The 21,036-nt window shown below is 41.6% G+C and overlaps 2 protein-coding genes across 2 annotated transcripts; one reads left to right on the top strand and one right to left on the bottom strand.

Moving 5' to 3' along the window:
* The first annotated feature begins 2,824 nt into the window (after nt 1-2,824).
* LOC311003219 (E3 ubiquitin-protein ligase TRIM38-like) lies at nt 2,825-12,197 on the top strand. Its single transcript, XM_083994904.1, has 7 exons — nt 2,825-3,196; nt 4,891-4,986; nt 5,087-5,323; nt 5,407-5,429; nt 5,518-5,636; nt 5,725-5,927; nt 11,354-12,197. The coding sequence occupies exons 1-7, from the start codon at nt 2,942-2,944 to the stop codon at nt 12,134-12,136; spliced, it is 1,716 nt and encodes a 571-aa protein (XP_083851030.1). The 5' UTR covers nt 2,825-2,941; the 3' UTR covers nt 12,137-12,197.
* A 4-nt stretch (nt 12,198-12,201) lies between these two features.
* Nucleotides 12,202-19,764, bottom strand: LOC311003109 (long-chain fatty acid transport protein 1-like; the record flags this gene model as incomplete). Its single annotated transcript, XM_083994794.1, has 13 exons — nt 12,202-12,969; nt 13,064-13,210; nt 13,303-13,467; nt 14,003-14,140; nt 14,246-14,372; nt 15,149-15,358; nt 15,493-15,602; nt 15,942-16,033; nt 17,667-17,736; nt 18,298-18,465; nt 19,003-19,258; nt 19,367-19,505; nt 19,595-19,764. The coding sequence occupies 13 exons, from the start codon at nt 19,762-19,764 to the stop codon at nt 12,812-12,814; spliced, it is 1,950 nt and encodes a 649-aa protein (XP_083850920.1). The 3' UTR covers nt 12,202-12,811.
* Nucleotides 19,765-21,036: the final 1,272 nt, after the last annotated feature.

The following is a 21,036-nucleotide window of genomic DNA, read 5'->3' as shown; positions in this document are numbered from 1 at the left end:
TTAGCAGCCCCCGCCCTCGTCCCTACGTCACCACATTCACGCGCATCCCTTGGCTGCACACAGAGAGGGCCGCCCCTTTATGCCGTTCTCTCTCCTCATTGGATAAAGGTTGTAGGATACAAGGTAAGTTTTCTCCTCGGCTTACAGCAGAGCAGAGTGACTGACAGACCCGTGTTTCAGACCAAACACTCTATATAAGTAATTGCTGTCGGAAGATATAACTATTTAAGACTTATATTAACACAAACATTCCGCTTACTGCTTTAAATCATCCTTAGTATCTTCGTCCTTCACCCTCCTCCTTTCACACTCATGTCTCATCAGATCCTCATTTGTCTCTTCTTGTAATATAGCTTTTCATTTTCACCACTGTAAAAATGCCAGAACCTCTCTGAACCGCGACCTCCTCCGCCTTCATCGCTTCGACCCTGTCTTGCAACAGAAGATGTGTTAACAGATGGAAGGAAGTTGAATCTTCTGCTAAATGAGTGTGTGAAGGAGCTGGTCATGTTTTACACCCCTTCAGGTCACAGTCTGCACATCTGCAGCTGAGAGACCATATGGACTGTGTGGGAGATGTCACTGACCTGGCAGATATGGAGGGATGGTAAAGAGGACACAGGGGAATTGCTGTGCTTCACCCATTCTCTAGTGCTTCACCCTCTCATCACCTTGGAGTCAAGCCATAAAATCCATTTTGCGAGTATAATGTGACCCCTGTTAAGTGGCGCAGCCCCGAATCAGCTGCTGTAATTGGGCAGACTGATGACAGAGCTGTGGAGTCAAGAGAGGAAAATTGTGTGCTCCAGCAAATGAACCACTCGTAGGAGCAGTACACCGCAGCCTCGAACTTCACCAAGAGAGAGAGAGGAGGGGGTGACAGATAGAGGTAACACTCAGCTGTCAGAGGATTATTGGAGCTGAGAAAGAGGAGAGCGGAGACAGAGCTGACAGAGCAGAACACGCAACACGCTGCTCCGACGAAAGCTATAGGAAATGCATGCAAACACATGCAGAGACACCTACTGGTGCGTGACGTGTTCCATCTTGTCTGAGCCAGCGTACAAGAGGCCACTGCTCTGGCATTTGGCCAAATAAATCACCAGATTAGCTTTGTGTTGCAGCAAATCATTTACAGTTAAAGGCTATAGGTCCACGTTTTTTCCTTTATCATACTCTACGGTGTCGCACAATGTTTTGTTCTTTTTTTCTGTCCCAGCCGGAAACCCGGTGCATAATATGCAAGGCAGTTGTTACTGCTCATACCTACATCTATTCTGTCAAGTACCCATGTAAAGACAAACATGCATATCTATACACATATCAACACACTGCACCTCCAAACACACACACACACACACACACACACACACACACACACACTCTTGTGCATATTTAAAAAGAAAAACATAGGCCTATTGAAACGTAAGTATATTTTAAAAAGTAGATAATTAAGTAATGTAAAAGTAAGTAAAGTAAAATGTTTTATGTTACCATTTGATGTAAACTACATAGGCTACATGATTCAGCTGATGTTTCATCGATTTTTTTAGTAAGGTTCTGCCTTTCACACTCCCATATAAACATTAAATCAATTTGTGCTTTTTCTGTGGAATAATTTATTTAAGGCTTCAGTAGCTCTGGCTACTCAAACAGATTGGAGGTTACAGCCTCTAGTACAAAATGAGCTCCCTTTGTGTTGCACAGATAAGAAACTGTGCAGTGACGCAATAATAGTGTATAAAAATTGACCACACTTTGGAAGGTGCCCACTTATTTGGACCAGACCACCTTTAACTGGACTAACTTTTTATTTGTACACTCATATCTCTTATGAATGTATAGATTAGAATGTATCGACAAATTTGTGCTTTGATGCCTTGCCGATTGGCGTTAGCAGAAGTCTTTTAGTTTAGTGGCTGTCAAGGACAACACAATAAACTAGAAGACTTATTTCAACTGATGGTGTAAAGGATTATATTGCATGTCTAAGATTAATGGTGACATACTTAGGGCCATGTCTATCTATATCTGTCTCAGCATCACTTTCATCACTTTGAATCTCTTCACATATTTACCGGTAAGTCTGACATACCAAAGGCTGAGACTGAAGACCTGTTACTGTAATAGTAGTACATTTACAGTTTTGATTGTGTGTGTGTGTGAGTCTCTGGACAAAGCACCTGATCAGTCTGAGAAATAATCAGGTTGCATGTGACCGATCTATTTCACTTGAGGTCACATGATTCAATGAAATATGACTCAACTGTCAAAACCGATCTGTTCTACATGTGCTCCGAATCTGAGCAGCTCAAACTGTTAAAGGGCAATGAAACTGGATCCATTTAACATAACTCAGACTTGGCTTTCAGTACTGTATGCAGGGTGTTACTTTCCCATTCTTGCTATTAAATCCTAATTCAGACAAAGATACGATAAGGTTTTAATTGAATGTAATTGAATTGAATGTAAAAAAAACAAAACAAATAAATCTGTGTGTAGTATGTGCACATTAAAAAAAAAAGTAAACCACAAAATATCACTAGAAGCCAAATACACCTGACTTTACTCATGCTCGTAAAATATTCCATTCAGTGAAAGAACTGCTGCACCGCCGTGAGGGGAAAGGGGTGAAGTAGTAAAAATCACAGGCTAAGGCACGGGAATGAATTTGGCCTCGGGTCGTTTGAATATCCCATAAATCACAGGGTTGTGAAAGTCAGACTGACACTGCAGGTGATGTATGGCTACATCTGGTGTGGGCACATGCACATCGGCTGAGCTTCAAGTTTGAGTCTGTAAGCAGATCGGCCCTCGCCTCGCTCCTAGACTGATGTATGGCAACAGCACATGCAACGCCAACACCAAAACGCATGGACACACACTTTATTGCAGTCTCTCCTCTGACACGGTCTGACACAAAACCAAACTGGCTTCACAGATGAAAACTCCGACCACCAGCAGCCGCTCCATGAGCTGCCAATCCCCTCTCCCTGAATCCCATCCCGGACCAGAGGCAGAAGGCCTTGCCTCGGCTCCCTGGTGGGCCGACTCTCCAGACCAGTGTGAGGAACATGAAGAGAGCCTGTCTCTGTTCTGTTTGGATGACCTGGAGCCTTTATGTAAACAGTGTGCAGCTGTGAGCCATGCAGGACACAGGGTTTACCTCTTAACTGAGGCTGCAACTGACTGCAAGGTAGGAATCATGTATCACAAAAACTAAGACTCCAACACATTTTCATTGACTAAAAACATTCATATTGCTATAAAGAATGTCATTATTTGAGCCCTTGAGAATATTATTGTAAAGGAGTAGGGAAAATAAAGTGCATAAAGACCAGAAACACTTAATGATTAATGTACTTTTCTTCTGACAGTCTCTTGGACTTAAGAGCTAGTTTAGTTAATACTGCATCTGTTTACTATCGATCTTCAATCCTCTGTGGGTTCTTAAGTCTTTAAATCTGTCATGATGAAAATATTATGTGACTGATTCCTCTACAGTTTACCTACTCTACTTTAAATGCATGAATCATCCTTCTAAAATGTATCTGCTATTTTTACTTAAGTCAAACACTCTCTTTCCAACGTTTTTCTTGTGTATATACAACTCAAGAGACTCCTGTCAGAGTCGTATTTGTCCATGAGTCATGGGCAGTTCAAGCAAAAGTATTTTCCCTTGCAGTTTAAACTGAGTTTTGACCCTCAGTAAATAAAAATATACAATAAAAAAAAGAATAATTGATGAGAAATCAGGGAAAGTAAGTTTTTTTTTGTACATGAAAACTTTTTTTTATTATTATTCTTTCCTACCCCATTAATTATCTTGACCTCATGAGTAACAGACCTGGAACAGGCCACCCTTCACTGAAAGCCTTAAAGACTCATACTGACGGATCAGAGCAGCTGGCAGGAATTCACTGTTTTTCTCAAGGACGCTACAGCAGGGCGGACGAGTGCCAACAAGAGCGCTTGAATGCCGGTTTTCCAGTTAGAGTCGCCCTGCTGCCGCAAAGCCAAACCAAACAGTAAGCACACAGACATCAAATGACAGCAGAGCTCTCGACAGCGAACGCTCCTCCAAGATCTTAAGCCTATTCATTTCACCATGACTAAGGGGGCCCTCTTGTGTCTGTTACTTTTTCATTTACATGCCTGCTGTGACCACAGTTAGAAGACATTTAGACAGAAGGGCAGTCAGGCATTTTTTCTGCCTCTGTAAATATTCATTTTCCTGCTCAAACAGATGCCGCCTTGTGTTAATCCAAGATTAGTTTATCCGAGCAGCATTTAGAGTAGGTTTTAGAGGCACCATGCTGAAAGCTAAGCTGCTAATTACTGTTGCTATCCTCGTATCATACATGTTAAGATCTCACATCACATGATATTTGACCTACACACACACACACACACACACACACACACACCAAAATGCTGATGTGTGATGTGTGTGTTACGCGTCTATGAATACTGTCTGTATACATGGGTGGCTCATGAATATGCTGCATGCAACTGTATTAGTCGTATGTTGTTAGCCAGTGTTTAAACATTATTTAAGCAAAAGTACGAGTAGTGCCACACATTACATAGTAATATTATTTATTTGTAATATCAACACACACTTAGAGTATCATGTTGTAGCATGTAAGGATTGTAACTGTTTTGTTCAGTATTTTAATCTGAATGTATCTTCCTGCCAAGTGTAACTTAAAACTGCTCTGTCACATTTAACTTTAGTATTAATATGTACCAAGTCATGTGTACTGATGGATTTAGTTGTGAAGTCATATGGAGCATGTGCAGGATGACTGATACCAGGTGAAGTGCAGTCCTAAGCCTCTGTAATGTTTTCTGCATGTTCTCAAATGTAATTCTGCCTGTAACAACTAGGAGGAGCTCAGACCACTGTTAAATGGACTCAAGAAAAAGCTGCTTCACGTTGAGACAGTCACACAGACGTGTGAACATTCATCCAAATACAACCAGGTAGAACTGCTGCAACAAAACTCAACTGTTTGTCACTTATGATCTCTTCTTCTCCCATTATCCTCACTGTTTCCTCACATTGCCCATCTTCTCCATGCAGGCTGAGGCCAAACTGACCGAGGAGCAGATGAAAAAGGAGTTTGAGAGTCTTCACCGGTTTTTGAGAGAGGAGGAAGCAGCCAGGATACTTGAGCTGAAGAAGGAAGAGGAGGAGAGGAGGAGAGAGGCTGAAGAACGAGTGGACAGGCTGAACCAGGTGATAAAGTCACTGGAGGAGAAGATCCAACTGGTTGAAGAGGAGCTTGACGCAGGAGGAGATGGAGCTGAGTTCTTACAGGTCATAGCAATCAAATGATACATAATCAGTCAATAAGGTGTTGATGTATAAATCAATAAACACATAATGCTTGTCTTTTACAGCGGTATCAAGACTTTATGAATAGGTATGTGACTCTTCTTGTTGATTTTTAACTCACTAGCATAAGATGCAACACGTGTGACTCTTGGCCTGTCCATGTTTATTTCCTGCAGTGCCTGGATAAGTCACAGGAAACCAAAGAAGCTTTGCAGGCCTTTGATAAATGTGGCCAAACACCTGGGTAACCTCCACTATGCAGTCTGGGAGAAGATGAGAAACATCACCCCCTACAGTCAGTTTATTCCCTTGCATGTGTTCCTCCTGTTCACCGTCTCCTCACTCTCTCCTTCAGTTGTTCAACCCTCCGTTGTTTCTTCCAGCACCAGTGACCCTGGATCCCAGAACAGCTGGCCGGTCTCTGAGGGTGTCTCCTGGGTTGAACAGTCTCCAGATAACTCCTGGGCCCTCGCAGAGTATGGCTGAGGTTGTCCCTGTCCCAGCCAACCCGGAACGTTTCCACCCTTATTCCTGCATTCTGGCAAGAGAGGGCTTTGACTCAGGAGTGCACTGTTGGGATATTGAGGTATTTGCATAATGTTTATACCAAAGCAGCTTATATCAGTAGCACAGTTTCAATTGCACTTTAGATTTTAAGTATCATGAGAAGAAGTGCTTCTATTAACCCTGCTTTAAATTTGACAATATGAATCTAAAGACGAGTAATGGATAGATTGATAGGATGGATGGAAACACATAATCACTCAGACCATTTGCAAAAGGTGTTTTGTTTAATTTAAAAATAAATGCTTGTTAGTGACACTATAGGTTGTATATGGAGAATGCTTATTAAAAACTATATTTTTTTCACAAATATACCACAGGGCGTTTAGAGCGGTGCAGAATACAAGTATTGCATTTCCATTAAAAAATATATATTAGGTCTGAATTAAATAATTTAAGACATTTTGACAGGTTTGACAGTGACTTCCTGTTTATCATGTACCAGCCAGTAGCCGGCGTTGGGGGTCAGTCCTCCGCTGTTTTGCTAACCCTCCTCCCGGTCGTGTGTCTTTGCCCTGGTGAAAAATTAATGTACTAAGTGTACTAAAATTTAGCATACTTTTGTGTACTTCAAGCCGCACTAATCATCATTATATTTCAAGTGTGTTTAAGATTAGTTAACTTGAAGAGTGCTAAATTGGAACAACTAATTTTGTGTTAAGTATATTTAAATTGTAATTAAGTTGTAGAAAAGCTCAACTTAAAGTGTATTTAGTGTACTTTTGTGTACTAAAGTGGAACAACTTAAAGTATATTTAGTGCACTTTAAGTACATGACGTTTCATGTACTAATATATGCCTAATTAGTTAAATTAAAGTGTACTTTGTTTGTATTACAAGCACATTAAAAATTAGATGTTAGTGTATTAAAATATATACTTAATTATACTTTTGGTATACTACTTTCTACCTTCATGCAAATGTGTTACAAGTATAATAAAGGCTGAAAGACTTGTGGGACTACTTCCAGGTAAAAAAAACATACTTTAATGTATTTAAACCACATCCAAATTATAATACATTGCAAATAATACAGAAACTTGTACTATCTCTAAATGTATAAACATTTACATATGGCTTTTAAACATTTTCAAAGGAAAACTTTAATAACACATTTTCAAATATTGCTTCTTTCGTACATAGGAAATAGAAAATAGAAATAGGTTTATTTCAGGCAGCAGACCTAAACATTACAAATAAACCTTTAAAGCTTCAGTTGGTAACAATTATTCAGTCATATTTGCTGGAACTGTCACTATATTCTGATAGTTGGACATTAAATGGGTAATTTAGGGCAAAATCCAACTCCTCTGGCTCCACCTACAGCCTGTAATCGTATTTGCCAGAATCCACCGCGACCGACGATTCTCCTCCAATCAGGTAGAGGGAGCAGGAGGAGCGGCCAATCGCAGCTCGTACACGTCGTAGTAAGCTGACGAAAGTGAAAGTAAAGTCCGCGATTTGGTCAGAAATTTCAAGACGATACACCTTCAGCTCCCTCTTTTCACTTCTGTCAACCCCCCTCCCCCTGTGTTGGGTGAGAGAGAGGCGAGATCGTTATGGAGTCTCCGGTTGCTATGGATACGGTACGTCTTCTGTGGGTGCGTTTATGGCTAATTTGCGGAGTTTACTTTCACTTTCGTCAACTTACCAACTGTAGCTTTAAGGACAATTCCAGGTGAATTCAACTTGGGGGTGTATGTTCCTATCATTTTGGGTCTAAAAGAAGGAATGTGAAGATTTTCAGTTTAATCGCTCCTGTTTTGCGGTAGCTTGGTCTGTCCCCGCATCGCTACGGCAGCAATGAATGGGAGTGGATGCAAGTTCCGCTGGTTAGCCTGTTTACATCCCTCAAAGCCGCATTTCTTTCCACAGACAGCGTCAGATGGCGACTCAAACATGTACCGAGAAGTTTATTTACTTCAAGCAAGCCGACATGCTTGTAAAACTAGATCTAATTCAAAGTCTTGCGCGAGACCCTGCTGCCGTGCTCGGTGCATTCAGGTGCAGTAGGAGCTACCTTTTGTGTCATAAACACAGGAATATCGACTCTTTACTTGCTTCAAGTGTACATTTTTTTCAACAGACAGCGTCAGGTGGCGACTCAAACATGCGCCGATACGGTTTTTTTACTTGAAGCAAGTCAAGAGTCGATATTCCTGTGTTTATGACACAAACGGTAGCTTTCTGACTACCCCTGAATGCACCGAGCACGGCAACAGGGTCTCGCGTGAGACTTTGAATTTAGATCTAGTTTTACAAGCATGTCGGCTTGCTTGAAGTAAAGAAACTTCTCAGTGCATGTTTGAGTAACCATCTGACGCTGTCTGTGGAAAAAAATTGCGGCTTTGAGGGATGTAAATAGCCTAACCAGCGGAACTTGCATCCGCTCCCATTCATTGCTGCCGTAGCGATGCGGGGACAGACGCAGCTACCGCAAAACAGGAGACGTTAAACTGAAAATCTTCACATTCCTTCTTTTAGACTTAAAATGATAAGAACATACACCCTCAAGTTGAATTTGCCTGGAATTGTCCTTTAAAGAAGGATAAGCAAAACACATGTACATACACAGTGTAACACAATTCTTACCCAGGTAAGTAGGAACATAAAAAAAAAAAAAAAATTGCAGCTATGTTTGAAAGTTCAAGTCACCTCTTTTTTCAGTCACTCCCAGTATGAAATGTTCAGTCCACTGAGGAAGTGAAGAGGATCTATCCTACCGCATGGTTGAATGTGTTGGATATGTGTATGTGTGTGTGTGTGTAATGAAGTGATGAAAGGATCCAGGTTTTTGATTCTTTGCGGGCACCATATCTCTAGTTGTCCTCCAGGCTGTGGTTCGCCATCAAACGTCTCGATCCAGGCTCCAACATCCGGGTAGGTCCAAGGTTCAAAGGATCCAACAGGAAAACCTGACCTATGATGAGTAATGTCAGAACATTCTCTTAATTCTCTCAACTCTCAATCATGAAATACAATATATAAATCATGTTAAATCCACTCAATTCACAGAGAATATTTCTAACTGAATAAACATTGTAATATGACACCACACCCAATAATATCATAGCAACATTCTCAAAATATCAGAGATTAAGTTATTAAAATAACTTCTCCACATCAATAATATAAAAATAACGTCTTCACATAGTAATAAGCATGCAAATATTAACATTAATACCAGTAAGAAGACGTACAGTGTGCACCTTCTGCCATGTCTTAGCATAAAATAGTGACTCGGCGTGCTAAAAACGCAGATACTGTGCTAAATCATCAGATTTTACAGTTCAGTGTGCAACAAATTCTCAAAACGTCTCATATTGCACCTTCAAAATGAAGCTAGTGCTAGCTTTAACGCTAGTGATTCACACGAGTGGGTAAGGTCTCTGGTATTAGCACTGATTAGCACTGGCGGTTAGCATTTAGCATGGAAAAAACGATTTCTCACCGATGCGTTTTCTTCTTGGTGGAGATGTCGGGTCCCTCTAGCTTCACTCTCACAGGTCCAGGGCGTCACCGGAGTTATCCCGTAGTTTTTAATCACTTTTATCAACTTTTACTAGTGTCTCCTCTTCACAAGCTAAGTGTCGTGCTCGATGCGGGGCTGCTCGCTCTCCTGTCAACGGCTCCGGAGGAAGTGAACCTTGTTCTGAGCAGGTCAAGGGGCGGGAGCTTCTTCCCGATTGGCTGACAGCTCATCTCCAGCCAATCTCTTTCAAAATAAACGTATAAAAAAATATTTTATCACTGTTCAATTTCTTTTTATAGGTAAGTATCTGTTTTTAATTATTAACATAACTTAGTATTTATTAATTAACGTTTTAAATATGAATTCAGCTGTTTTAATATGCAATCAACGAATTTTTAATACAGACTTTTAACCTTGGTTACAACAGACATTATAACATTAAAACAATGTGCTTAAAGGGATATTTCAACATTTTGGCAGATTTGCCCGTTAATCCCTAGTCTTAGGGATAGGGTTAGTTACTTTTACTGTAATTGACGGTAACCTACAAGCTGTTTTTAGATCGGCGGGGTGCCCAGCTACCGCTACGGAGACTATCAAACACACAATCCAACAACTCTACAATGCTCTTGTGGATGATTGTTAAGTGTTAATTAAGTGTATTGTTTCATGTGATTTCATGCATGTAAGGTTGTAGCCTATCTTTTTTTTTTTTTGCCAAACACACAGCACAAAATTTAATAAACGGGTTTAGGTGCATAGGCTAATACCACTTTCCAAAATGTCCTGAAGTAGGCTACAAGCATAAATAACTTCACTTTATAATTAAACTCAAATGTAACTTAAAATACACTCAAACTTAATATTACAGTGTTGATATTAAAATGTATACTTTCAAAATATGTTATCATTGTATTTTACAATGACAATTTTAGCATACATTTTAAAATATATCAAAAGTATGTGTGAAAACAAATTTCAAATAAGTACACTTTAGAAATTACACATAAATTTCACTTTAAGTGTATTTTAGTTTAATATATTTCTATAAAGTGTAATATAGTATAATTATTTTCAAGTGTGTTAAAAGTGTTAGCGTGAAAGTGTGATGTTAGTGTAATTTTTATATATTTATATAAAGTACAATTTGTATAATTACATTTTCAATATACTATTCAAAATACGAATATACTTGAAATACAATAAAGTACACTTTTTTTTCACCAGGGTGTTTTCAATTAAACCTTTTGTAATCAATCGGTGGATCGATGGATTATCATATACATGTTACAATGTGTTCATTAATGTACAGTAGTCTTATCTGTCATAAACAAGAGATTGCGGTTTATGGGGCACGTTTGTGTCGCGGACTCGTGGTGCCACCGAGACGAGAGCTGTGACGGTCCGAGGCTCTAATCATACAGGTTTGGTTTTCAGCCACAATGTAGAAGCGAGCCTCCACTCTCCCTGTAACAAGTTACAAGTCATTTATCTAACCCCACAATTAGTCCGAAGCTGTTTAATAATGAAATAGGTAAATATCCTGCGTCCTCTGGTCCTCTGATCAGTGTGGCGTCCCTAACGGTGTGTTATGCTTAGCAACGGTCTGGCAACCGACTGCAGGAATTATTTTTCTTTTCAGTATGCAGTTCCTATCTTGATCAATAGATGGTGGTATTCTGCTCATTCTCCATAATCAACCTTTAATAAAGAATAATTGTAGTGTTAAACGTCCTACCTAAGGCTAGCTACCAATTTGTCACAAATCTGTTATGATAAAAATTTCCTCTCAAATTGTTTGTTGAGCCATTTTTTGTGTGTATTTGAACAGTCAAATATCAGCCAATATTTCTCTTTTGCTGAGTACTGTAGAGATAATAATATGAGCCAAAATGTATATGCATGCCTTTCTGAGTCTTGAAGGCATTTGTTCTTACATCCACTTTGCCTGACAGACTCTCTGTTGACTTTAACAGGTTGGTGACATCAATAACTGGACGCTTGGTGTGGCTGCTGAGTCAGTATCCAGACAGGATGAGTTTGAGGCCTGTCCAGAGGAAGGATTCTGGTGCATCAGCCTCAGAGACAGCAAGTACCAAGCTCTGACCACTCCCTCTCAGAGCATACATTATGACAACTCACAGCACCTCAGCAGGGTCCGTGTGAGACTGGACTGGGATGAAGGGACGGTAGAGTTCAGGAACACTGATACTGATACACATCTTTTCACATTTAGGCATCGCTTTGCTGAGAAGGTGCACCCATATTTTGAGAGTATCTCTGTGTGTGGGGGTCTTACTGTGTTATCAGAGAGCGTGCACGTCACCGTGGGTCCAGAGTATGTCCCTGTAAAGGGCATTGTTATCACTGATGATCAATTGATAAAGAGCGAACCTTCCGCTGAGGGAGACATTAACGCTGCATCGCCATCGACTGATGCCAGCAGCAAAATACCAGACGACTGCACAAGTGTGACAGAGCACAAAAATACAGCAATTTGTTCTCCGGGAGAGGAAATGAAAACCAAACCTCCAAGATCCACGACAAAGAACCAGCCCAGTAAAGCTAAACCAACTAGAAAGGGAAAAACAACAGACAGTAAACCAGCAGTGAAAAAACAGAGCAGCAAGACCAGGTTCAGTTTGACCTACCATGTTTCACTGAATAAAACCTTAAACATCTTCAACAAAGAATCTGCCAATCACAAGCAAAACCAAATGGATGTTGATGATCTGAAACATTCTACTTGCAAAGAATAATTGTATAATAATAAATTATACTATAGCCTACGCTATTTTTTTTTTTTACATTTGCATTTGTGTATGTTTTTTGCTTTATCTGTGCTAGTGGTTTGGCCCGGTGACAGTGTTAGTTGTACTTGAGTAAGTCAACTTTGTTCCACACTAAAGTAGCTCAACAACTGTTGGACAGATTGCCAGGAGATTTTGTGCATGCATCCCATGATCCTTGACTTTTCCTCCAGCACTGTGTGAAGTTCATATTTGTGGTTGTGAATTTTTTTTATTATCTCAGCTCTCAATTAGATGATTATGAAACTTGGTTCAAACATGTCTGAGACTAATAACCAATGAGTTTCACTCGAAGGTGAAGGCTGAATTTTCTTTTCATGTCTTCTGAGGTAAAACTATTGATGTTGTCCTTAAATTACATTTACTGGGAGAGGTTTTAGAGTTTTCTTTTTTAATTAAATGTATTATTTACTTATTACAGGATATTGAGTAACAAAAAACACTGATGCAATAGGTATAAGAAAATGTATTAAGCTCTGTAAAGAAATAGTTTGTTTGATAATAACAACAGCAGGTTATTATAGGGATATAGTCATTACTAAAATCCCTAGAAATACATCTGCGTATATTCTTTCATTCTTTTTCATATCCTCTTCAGCAGGCTCTGTGTTCCACTTGTCCTCCTCATAGAGACACTTTTCCCTCCACGATGGCATCATGCAGTTCATCAGTAACAGGCTTGTAACACCCAGCACGACTGTCCAGAAAATAAATATTTTCACTGGGGTCTTGTGGCTTGTATCCTTCTCTCTGCAGTCGCATCTTCTGAATTTTGAAAGTACCTGAGGGCGAAGGTTCAGAAAGAATTTGACACAACAACAACAACAACTTATTTAAATGCGTATGTGTTTGCATGTCCTTGTATTGCTGTCTCACCTGTAGTGTCAACAGATGGCATGAGTCGAAGGAAGACTGGGCGTGCGTAGGATGGCAGGGCTTTCTGTGCAGCAGTCAAGAATGCATCTAGGTCAAACTGGCCTCCTGCATGAGCTATCGCTGCCATCCCAGCCTTTCCTTCCACACCTGCACACAGACAGGCAGGAAACGTAATAAGCAGAGAGGACATAATGTCACGCCCAACACTGAGCTGTTAGGATCCTGAATCTCATTCCCACCTGGTACAGAAACTCCATAGACGGCTACATCAGTGTGTCCCAGCAGGCCACTGAGGACTCCCTCCACCTCCGTGGTGGAGACGTTCTCCCCTCGCCATCGAAACGTGTCTCCACTGCGGTCCCTGAAATAAATGTATCCATAGTCGTCCATCACCAATATGTCACCTAAAAAGACAGACAGAGGGAACCAGACAGAGACAGACCGGAATAATAACAACCATCAGTGCCATTGCATCATCCCTGCAGGGAGTTGTAGAGCAAGTAAGACCAACTTTACGTCTGTAGTGATGGTGATTCACCAGGACTGTTTTGACTTTGTTATTAAATGATGGTGAGTCACTGTGCCCTCTATGTCAGACCAGGCAGTATAACAAATATTGTGTAAAAATGGTTATTATGGAAGATTATCAGGAGCAATAACTACTGAAGTGGAACGTAATATTTCCTACACCAAGGGAAAAGCAGGGTCATCATCTCCATTAATCATCAGTCATCATTTTTCCACTCATAGGAACCTGGAGTTTATTCCGACACTAAATATATATAGGAAGGGTAACTTCACAGAATGATTCCCATTTTGTCATGGGTAATAGTGAATCACTCTCATTCACCTCTAAGCAGCTTTCAACCTCCAATTCTATTGTTTTATACAGTCCATCGTCAAAACAGTCCTGAGTGAAAGTAATGGAATAACACATACCTGAGACATACACAGAGTCTCCCATCTTGAAGACATTGTGAGCTATTTTCTTTTTGGTAGAATCCTGATTAGCGTATCCATCAAACCTCCTGAGTGGGTCTGTGTGGTTGATGCGTCCCACTAGCATACCTGGCTCACCTGTAGAGAGAGAGCCACGGAAGGAGAGTAAAGAGATTAAGGTATTTCATTTATAGGATTTTTTTTTTTTTGCCAGTTTGCAGCTCTGTGCGTGTGTGTCCTCACCAGGCAGACATGGTATACAGAGTCCCTGTGAATTCCTGAGCAGCTCTCCGCTCTCCTGCTGCACCCTCACCAGTCTGATGGGGTAGAAGCCTGGGAGGATGCGACTGTTGAACCCACATGCCCCCACCTGGATATGTGAAGACAAGTGTATACAGGATACAGCTGAAAGAAACTTCTCTCCAATCTGTACTTAAAGGTACATTGTATAGGAATTCCTCCCATCTAGCGTTGCGGTTGTATATCGCAAGCAACTCAATCGTATTTTTCATGCCGCATTCACGTGAAATTGGGCAGACGGCAGTCGGACGACAGCCGCTGCACGAAACGGCATAAACAAGCCTCTATGTAAACAAGTGGTCCGTCAGCACGAGGCAAAACAATACACGTGACAATATGTTGTCATGGCGATGTGGTATTGTTTACCTGACCCACGTTTTACCGGCTTTCTCTGGACTTCTGTGACTAAAATGACATCTGGTTTGTTAGCGACGGCCGTCTGCCCGACTGCAGGTGAATGCAGCATCAGTGTAACGCTCCATTCCTCCTCACTGCGTTACCGCGGTGATTTTTCACAGACACCACCTCGACCTGAGCCGACAGCTCCGGTGTCTCCGCTGAGTTTCCGTGGTTTCCTACCGTCACGCTGCCACTGAACGTAAAAACATGGTGACACCACATGGCAGCCAGCACCGAGCTTACCCGCTCCATGGAGATATGAATGATATGAACGGCTAATTCAGAGCTGAAAGGAACACTTCAGTTTGTTGATGGGGGGGGGTTACTGATTAATGAAAAACAGACTTTTGAACCAAATAATCGATTTTCGTGAATAGATAACAGGAGAAGTTACACAAGTTACACAATGTCCCTTTAAATCATTAAAGATAACGCACACAGACATACCTTTCCATCTATGTTGATCAGGCTGCAGTTGCACTCTGTGGCACCATAAAATTCACCAATTTTTTGGATTCTGAATCTCTGGACGAATTCTTGCCACACACAGGGGCGAAGGCCGTTACCGAGGGCGATACGGACCCTGTGAATGGCCTCGGATGGCCGGACTGGCTGGGCTAACAGGTAACGGCATATCTCGCCTATGTACTGGATTACCTAGACATGCACACAAACACGAGGACAAAGAACAGGTCAATATGATATTCTTTATTACTTTTTTCAAAATAGGGATCAGTCAGTGTTGATTTAAGAAAATCAATAGTAACACATTTATGACAGTGAGTACTCACAGTGCAGTTGTGTTTGACACAGTCATCCCAGAAGCGACTGGCTGAGAACTTCCTCCTGACTACAACAGTCAAACCAAAGAGCAAACACTGGCCCACACCCATAATGGTACCTGAAGGCATCCACATGAACACACACACATCATCTGTTTAGTTCTCTCTAAAGCTTAACATCTTTGACTAGTGTAAATCAGGATATTGATCCAGTCATTATGATGCAAACAAGAGTAACAGGAAGAAGACATGCACAGTATATATACAGTACTGTATATAGTAATAGCCTAATGACTTTAATGAAAAAGCAGATAATAAGTTACACCCTTTGGGTCACAAATCAAGTTTTTAATTCTGTTCTTTTTTACTTTGTTTGGACCAGAATACATTTTCATCTATTCATCCATTCAAATTTAAAACATAACGAAATAAATTAGGGAGGTGAAACAGTGATATACCTGCAGAGTGATACAGGGGAAGGCAGTTGTAGATGATGTCGTCATGTCGCAGGCCAAACGAGTGGAAACCAAAGGCAGCGATGCGAAAATACCTGACAAGGAAGATCTCATTATGAGACACTGATGGTCCTGACTCGGCCTGAGACACTTGACTGTTAGAACAACTCTGTCACTCTGATGTTATAACTTTCCTGTTTATTATCCTTAAAGGGATAGTTCACCCTAGAATGATATTTCGCTCATTATCTACTCACCCTCATGTTGACTAAGGGCTGGAAGAATTATCAGAGTCCACCGTCCCTTCTCTTATACCCCTTTCCCACTGGCCAAAAAACCCGTTTAAACCCGCTAACAATCGGCTTTTGGTGGCAGTGGGAAAGGCGCACCGAGCCGCGTTGACCCGCGTCGACGCGGGTCAAACGACTCGGCAAGCGACGCGGGTTAAAATCGCCTTTAATCGGCTCGGCTCCGAACGGCTTGCAGTGGGAACGCCAGACCCGCGTCAACCCGCTAATTTACGTGATGACACTGAACGTTACGTGACGCTACGTCATCGCGCCGGTAGCGTCTCATATCACGTACCAAAACAAAGCTCTGCTCCGCTCTGCTCTCATCCGAGACTGGGATCAAAACATCAGAGAACACTGACCAAAAACGATAGAAAAAAAGAAAAGAAAAGAAGCGACAGTCTGTTTAACTGACGTGTTGTGCCGCGGACGTCCGTCATCCGGCCGCAGCAGACTCTCTGTCCTCCGCGGTCCTGGTGCTCCAGGTCAGCCAGCCAGAGAGTCTGCCTCGGCGGACGGACACTCCGCGGCGGGCGGCTGTGGCATGACTGTGTGTGTCTCTTGCACCGCGGATGAGAGCGGGGCGACTGGTTTATGCTCTGTCTGATCCCCCAGCGGGGGGGTCAGACTCGGCTCATTTTGGTCAATGGGAAAGGGGCCAAATGCCGATTGTTAGCGGGTCGAACCCGCGTTTAAAAAACCCGCGTCGACCCGCTAATTTTAGTGGGAAAACGGCTTTAGTTACAGGGGGTCTCGGCGTAGCAGTGAATTTCAATGCAACGGTTGCAAAGGGACACCGGAGCTCTTCGTAAAAAAACACACACAAAAAAACATCCAAATACCTCCATGATGCTCGTATGTAATGTCCATCTTGTGCTGAAGCCCCAAATTGCGTAATTGTCCCGAAAAAAATTAAATAAGTCTATATTTTAAGCTTGTTTGTAGCGGAAGCTTCTCGAAGCTCCTCTTCCTGGTCCGTCCAAATATCGCGTGATTCGCAGTAACCGCACTGACGCCGGCGCAAATCACGCGATATTTGGACGGACCAGGAAGAGGAGCTTCGAGAAGCTTCCGCTACAAACAAGCTTAAAATATAGACTTATTAAATTTTTTTCGGGACAATTACGCAATTTGGGGCCCCCCTGTAACTAAGAGAAGGGACGGTGGACTCTGATAATTCTTCCAGCCCTTAGTCAACATGAGGGTGAGTAGATAATGAGCGAAATATCATTCTAGGGTGAACTATCCCTTTAATGTCAGTATGAGAATGGAAAAAAAAACAAGACAAAACAGGAAATTAAACAGTCTTGATAAAATCGCCTAGGCTTTGGACCATTACCATTGCTCTGGTTTCCGCTAAGTGTCATTTAAACATGTGTAAGTTTCCTCCCTAAATAAACATAGCAGAGTCAGTTCAGGTGATGACAGATAAACTCACCGACTGTGCACCACCACAGCTGCCTTTGGCATTCCTGTCGTACCAGAGGTGTAGATGTAAAAGAGTCTGTCTGCAGGGACAGAGCCATAACACTCCGGTGAGTTTTTGCAGGGAAACTTAAACATGCTTTTCACGCTAATGCTTTGTCTTTTGTTTATTTGTCAGCGTTTCAAGTGTGTGTAGAATGTATGACAGGCTTTGCAAGCAAAGACTTGAAAAGTAATAACTTAGGAATGTCATGTGATAAAATAATACAAATAAGCACACCAATAAGAGAAAGATTATTGCACAAATATGGCAGTTTAGGGTGTTAAGATATTGAAGTCTCTTAGATCAAATAAAAACAAAAGTCGCTTTCACACTTAATGTACGTGATTCTATGTTTCTTGATGAATTTAGCTGATGACTTGATTGACAGTAGTGTGTGTTTCTTGTGCTATCAAGCGGATTAAGTCTCATGAGAAGATAAGGGAGGGAAGTCTGGCAGTTTTCTCTGACAGGCAAAGACTTGCTAAGCAGAAGGAGGAGGTGTTGCAATCAAATCTTTTTTATATGTAACATAAGAGCATGTTTTGGCAGCAAGGACGTATCGACAGCCTCGTGCACAAACAACAACACCACAGGGCCTCACCGTTGAATTCCTTCCTGAGCGTGTAGTTTGTCGGGTGCACGGGTGAGGCAGCCAGCAGGGCGTCAAGGCTCTGAACACGGAGGCTGCCCAGCTTCACCTCATTCTGCTGCTCACCACTGCTGAACAAAACCATGCTGGGCTGCAGGGAGCTGCTCACTTCTGACAGTGCTGAATGTTACAAATATAGAACAAATACAATGGTACACAGACAATAAATTCATCATTTGCTGCACTTTTTATACTTCTTACACTGCAAAAACTCAAAATCTTACCAAGAATATTTGTCTTATTTCTAGTCAAAATGTAATTTATAGTCAAAACAAATCTCATTATACTTCAAATAATAAGTAGCTTGTTTTTGACACTTTTCAACTTCTTTCAAGCATATTTTCACTTGAAATAAGTAGAACAATCTGGGCAAGTCTTTCTTTCTTATTACAAGCACAAAAAATTGCTTTCACTGGCAGATTCTTGTATTTTAAGTAAAATAATTGTTTGAAACAAGTGAAAATTATCTAAAAACAATCATTTTTTAGGTGATGAGTCTCATTTTAAATGGGAAGAGTTTAGTTTTGACTAGAAACGAGACATTTTGACAAGAAGTAAGACAAATATTCTTGGAAAGATTTTGAGTTTTTGCAGTGTATCGGTTAATGTCTTCTGCTAACAACATCTGTCTCTCTGTTGTCTATGACCTGCTCCCACCTTTAGTCAGCTCTGTCCCAAAGACCATGGCCCGAGCACCTGACACGCTGAGACAGTGCAGGAATGAGTTTTGTCGAAGGTTGTGGTTGATGAGCGCTGCCTCTACTCCAACCATGGCAAGACCCAACCACAGAGCCACTACTAAAGGCTGGCTTTCCATATATAAAGCCACAACATCACCCTCTGCCCAGCCTTGTGCCAGCGCCCAGTGTGCCACAGCATGGCATCGCTCCTGCAGCTCCCTGAAACTCCAAACCTAATAGAATAAACATAGAAATAACTGTTTTGCGTTTCATTTTCAATTCAGCAAAGGTACTGATGCTGCCTTTTTTTTTTTTTTTTATAATCTGGGATACGTCCTCACCTCCCCTGTGGTTTCATAGATCAAGGCGGGTTTGTTTGGGTGCTGTTTCACCATTTGGGCAAACAGGGCAGGGATGGAACTTTTATTTCTCAGATTGCGATACATGGAAAACCTGACTCGCACTATAACAGCCAGACACCTTAGGGAGGAGTAGAGGTTAAAAATAAAACTGGAGAAGAAACCAGCAGGAGAAACACACGTGCATCCACGTCCATACAACCTACTCACATCAGGTCTCTTTTAATGGTGCGTAGAGCTACATGAAGGAACTTCCAGGAACCCCTCCAGGCCAGGCAGAGCCCCAGCCCCGCCGGCACGCTGCAGAGCCAGGGCAATGACAGCAACTTCACAGCCCCCAAAACACTGAGGCACACTATGACACCACTCATCAGATACATAATGTGATCTGTGGGAATACAAACAGTGGCTTCACTGCACCAAAACAAACAGAAAATGGCATTATGATGTGGTGAGCAGAGGCTTACCTGCACAGGTATTTCAATCCTCATCCAAAAAAAATGAGTTTCCAGCAGCAGGCAGCTCTGAAGCTCTGAAGCTTCTCTGCAGGTCCTGAGCAATGCCAGTTAACCTTTGAGTTGCTCTGTGTGGCCAGAGCAGCTCAGTCAGATCAGATGCTCTCAGCACGGCCGTTAAGAGTGAAATGCCTGATAAGCTTGAGCACGCAGCAGCAGAGAGCAGCACAGGTCTCAACTCACAATCGCATGCGTCGGTGAGGTAGCTGCTGCTGCTGCTGTTGGTCTGAGCAACAAAGAGTGATTCACTAGCCCACGGCCAAAATGTCAGAGTCTGGGTTATAAAATCATCAATGTCTGATAGAGACAATTTGTTCATTTTATGAACAACACTCAAAAATCACAAATAGTTGTTGTTACTTGTTGTAATATGTTCTATATTAATAACTTGCTTAAATACCATTAAAGGGATAGTTCAACATTTTGGCAAATTGGCCCATTGCCATAATCCCTATAGTCATAGCAGTAGGTTCGTTACCTTTATTTGTCGGTGTAAGCTATTTTTAGAACGGAGGAGCGGAGCGGCAGGCTGTTCAGAGCTACACTATGGAGGCTAATGGAATTTCTTGGTTTCCCTCATCAAACTCATCAAATACAAAATCCCAAAACTCCAAAACGCTTTCGTGGACAAGTTGTGAGCTGCACAATCACCACGCTATGAGATAATAATAGAACGTTACGAGACAGAGTTGTTTTAGAGGTAAATTCATGCAAAACCGCTGCTGCGCGTTGCGTTCAGGGACAGTTTTTCAGCAAGCAGACTCTGTATTTACCTCGAAAACGGCTCCGTTTCGTAACGTTCCATTATTATCTCATAGCGTGGTGATTGTGCAGGTCACAACTTGTCCACGAAAGCGTTTTGGAGTTTTGGGATTTTGTATTTGATGAGTTTGATGAGGGAACCAAGAAATTCCATTAGCCTCCATAGTGTAGCTCTGAACAGCCTGCCGCTCCGCTCCTCCGTTCTAAAAATAGCTTACACCGACAAATAAAGGTAACGAACCTACTGCTATGACTATAGCGATTATGGCAATGGGCCAATTTGCCAAAATGTTGAACTATCCCTTTAAAATACTTTCAGTGCAGTTAGCAGATCGTCCAAGGAAATGTTAAATACTTCAGCTGTATTCTTTTTTT

Source organism: Trachurus trachurus (genome assembly GCF_905171665.1).
Source record: "Trachurus trachurus genome assembly, chromosome: 1".
NCBI lineage: Eukaryota > Metazoa > Chordata > Actinopteri > Carangiformes > Carangidae > Trachurus > Trachurus trachurus.
This window is presented reverse-complemented; position numbering and strand designations above follow the sequence as displayed.